The following is a 3754-nucleotide window of genomic DNA, read 5'->3' on the forward strand; positions in this document are numbered from 1 at the left end:
TGCAAAATAGGTAAGACAATTCATTTGTATGAGGAAAGAGGACAAATATGAATTTATCCTCTAAGAGGTAAGACAATTCATTTGTATGAGGAAAGAGGACAAATATGACAAATATGAATTTGTCCTCTTTACATGGATATTTTTGAAGAAAACCTCTGTATAAACATTTTCAATACAGAAATGTTCAATTATTTTATTATTTACCAACCTAGTAATTTTACTACCAAATGACCACATATATATAATAAATAATATAAATAAAGTTTCTAAGATAAAATGAACTAAAATATTTCAGTTGAATTATGATGGAAAATATTTTTGTTGAATTATGAAATATTAAATTTGAATTACGTGCCACATATTTGTAAATAAAATAAAATTTTTCACCTCATATAATTTTGTGATGTTTGCCTTTTATTTGAAATTAGATTTATTTTATTTTATTTTATTTTATTTTATTTTACAACTCTTGGTAAGTGTATAAACACTTCATTTATAAAATTTTCATACAGAATTTCAGCAATTTTCAGCAAAAGACCAAGAGTTGCAGAGCTGAATCGCATGTCAAAATTGCATCTTGCATATGAAAATTTGTGGAAGTATAGAATTTTGAAACCATCAGCAAACTTCATAATGAACATATTTCTTTATAAAATAATTTTCTGGTTTTTATAAATATTAAAAACTGTCAACATAGAGAAAATTTCAAATTTTTTGTACGTTAGCTTGTAGATCTCCTAGTATTTACAATAACATAGAGAAGATTGCCAAAGCCATTATTGGTATGGATTATTTTACGCACTTGAAATTTATTTTATGGAAATAGCACACAGAATACTTTCTGCTATTTAGTTTTACTTATTTAATTAGTTAATATAAAAATATGTACTTTTTTAAGATTTATTTAAAGTGTTTTTAAACTAAAGCTTACTTAACAATTTTCTTGCAATTTTTTAATTTAATAGTAATTAAACCTCTATTTATATTATTTTGAAAGTTATAAGTATTTTTTTTATATGGATATAATCTAGGATATCTATTTCAGACATAAACCATTTTACAATCCACCTGAAGATGAACTGTCACTGGACGAATCTGAGTTTTTTTCTGCCGATAAGTCCATATCAGAAACCTTAGTTGACTTTCCCAAGAATCCTGCCTTCATTTGAGTTAATGAGGGATACGGGTGTTCCTTTGTACTATTTGCTATCTCGTATGCAAATTTTATTGCTTCCTCTGTATCGATGGGTCGTTGTTTAGCCTCCTTATAGGTTTTTAAACATTGTTGCACATCATATACAGCATTTGTCAGTTTTGCTTCGACTTCCATTAATTTTTTACTGTCTTTAACGATTTCCCGTTGCTGTATAAATTTATTTCAAGATATTTACTTCATAATTCATTTGACATATTTTTACAAACTTACTACTTCATTAATTTCTGCGTTTATTTTATCAATTTCGTTTTGAATCTCACATTGCTCCAGAGCAATGTCATGGCAGTCTTGAAGCTCCTTGTGTTTATACAGCAAAAGATCAACGAGAGCCGAACGCTCTTTTAGCGATTCTTCTGTGCATTGAGGTTTAATTAATTTCTCAATGATTTCCCTAAAAAAATTTAATGAAAACTTATTATAAAATATTACTATTTAGCATACTTTGAAATTAATTCAATATCATCAATTATCTGCAGCATTTTTACTTTTAAGCCTCTAGCCATCTTGATAATTGTCTAACTCGGCTAACAACGGTAAACGAATAACGAATCGGAGACGTCAAATGTTGGCTGTGTTTAATGTTTTCTTTGCCTACTATTTACCAAAAGTAGTAACAGTACTTTTTTCGTATTAAATGGTAGGTATGCATTTTGTCGTATTTTTTTTATGAGCCGTTTCTGATTAAATAAAATAATTCTTTATAATTATAAATATAGAAAATACATAACAAATATGGAAATAGTTTGAGGCAGAAATATTCTAAACTATTACTATGTTGAGGCTAGTTGAGTCAGTGCATTTGAGAACTTTTACTCTCTATTAACTGCGAGGTCTGTTTATAACACCTCTCTACGCCTTGACTGGATTATTGTTCACCTCTTCATCAGATTAAGCAATAACTGACCTCAAACTTGCATACCTACCAGAGGTGCCTGTAACCATTCTGTGATTCGATAGCGCTGTGTTGTAAATTATATTTTAATTACTGAGTTAATAATACTATATGTGATAATATATGTGAAAATATTTAGTATATAAAAAACATAAAAAACTTTAAACTTTTAACTGCAAAGATTTTTTTGATGGTGAAAATTTAAACAACTTCTATTTATGAATTTATTTTAATAACAAACTACATGCGTACTCATTTAACAGTTCTGAACTTTAAACACAATTTCTGAGGCAAAAAATGAAATCAGCCAACAAACCAAGTCATAAAAAATATCTGGTAATTTATAAATGTTGGCCACACATTTTAATGCGTAGAGCTTCCACCAGCTCCGGTCGACAAGCCCAGGAAAACCAAATATCCAACATGGTCTCTAGCTTACATATGTCGCACATTATTCATAAACTTTTTCCTGTGTCAGTATAAGGATTACAGAACAACAACAACAACAACAACAACAAAAACATATTGCATACCATACGCTTTGAGTGAATAATTTTTCCGTTTTTCCTTGTCATTCTAGTACATCGCTTTTAGTAGTAGATTTTTTTTTCATTTTTTTATATATATTACTTTTTTCAATTGCGGTATGGAAATGCTTCACATATGCGTTTTTGATTTATTTTTTAGATTAAATTAAGTGCTGCAATCAAAATTTGAAATAAAATTGTAATTTCATTTAATTTTATTTCGTTTTACTTTATGCATGTGAACTGTTATTGAAAAAATAATGGAATAGTGCAATCAGTAACTTCTGAGTTCTTCTACTTCTAAGTCATTTATCAACTTAATTGAGATATTTATTTCGGTTAGATATTCAAAGGAATACATTATCGTAGTATCTTAAACAATAGAAGATTGTTGCGTTAGTGGTTATATTTAATTTAAGTCTGGGAATATTTGTATTTATAGCTGATATGTGGTATAAATAGTTTTGTATATTTAAAAACAATTTATTATTATCTTTCCCTTGATAAAGACTTTATCCATATAAAAAATGAAATGAATATATGTGATATTAGTAATAAAAATAAATTTCTTTTTAAAACAAGAATTGATTGAATTAAGCTACATATTTTCAGCATATAAAAATAATTAAAAATGTTGTTCTTACTGTCAGTTTGTTATTACTTTGCTTTATTAAACCTTTATTAGTCTATTGTTCAGTCAAATCAATCATGTGCATAGCCAGAAAGGAGGCCAGAGAAAGCAAGAGCCACGGTGACTTATTCAGGGGTAGGAGCAAGCTACAATAGTTGCTAATTTTCATTATAATGAGTCCAGTGAATCACAAAAAAATTCGACATAAATATCTTCCAATTGGCAGTATTAACACAATTCTTCAACTCTTACTATAAGTATTTTAATGAACTGCAAGAAAACTTTGGCAAAAAATGTTTTCCACTGTATATACCTCTCTTTAGTACAGTCTTGGTTATTTATACTACGAGAGGGGAGAACTCATTAGAAATATTAAGATCAATACAGTCAGACTAACAATTATTATAACGATTTTGGGATTTGATTTCTATTGTTGCATCCAGCTAATTGTAAATACGCTGTACCTCATATTTTACTTTGCGTGCTTT

At 28.1% G+C, this 3754-nt stretch overlaps 1 protein-coding gene across 1 annotated transcript; it reads right to left on the reverse strand.

The window, feature by feature from the left end:
* Positions 1 to 980: 980 nt before the first annotated feature.
* LOC119664625 (mediator of RNA polymerase II transcription subunit 4-like) lies at positions 981 to 1851 on the reverse strand. The gene is made up of 3 exons (XM_038074084.1): positions 1658 to 1851; positions 1427 to 1607; positions 981 to 1363 (listed from the first exon to the last, which is right to left on the reverse strand). Exons 1-3 carry the CDS (start codon positions 1717 to 1719, stop codon positions 1058 to 1060), a joined length of 549 nt encoding a protein of 182 aa, XP_037930012.1. The 5' UTR covers positions 1720 to 1851; the 3' UTR covers positions 981 to 1057.
* Between the last annotated feature and the right edge of the window lie 1903 nt (positions 1852 to 3754).

This window comes from Teleopsis dalmanni, unplaced genomic scaffold (assembly GCF_002237135.1).
Source record: "Teleopsis dalmanni isolate 2A unplaced genomic scaffold, ASM223713v2 unscaffolded_contig_2319, whole genome shotgun sequence".
NCBI lineage: Eukaryota > Metazoa > Arthropoda > Insecta > Diptera > Diopsidae > Teleopsis > Teleopsis dalmanni.

Coding starts and splice junctions, on each gene's coding strand:
- LOC119664625 (XM_038074084.1), bottom strand. CDS start 1,719: ATGGCTAGAGGCTTAAAAGTAAAAATGCTGCAGATAATTGATGATATT. Junction 1,608..1,657: donor GATATTGAATTAATTTCAAA/GTATGCTAAATA, acceptor AAATTTTTTTAG/GGAAATCATTGAGAAATTAA. Junction 1,364..1,426: donor ACGCAGAAATTAATGAAGTA/GTAAGTTTGTAA, acceptor AAATTTATACAG/CAACGGGAAATCGTTAAAGA.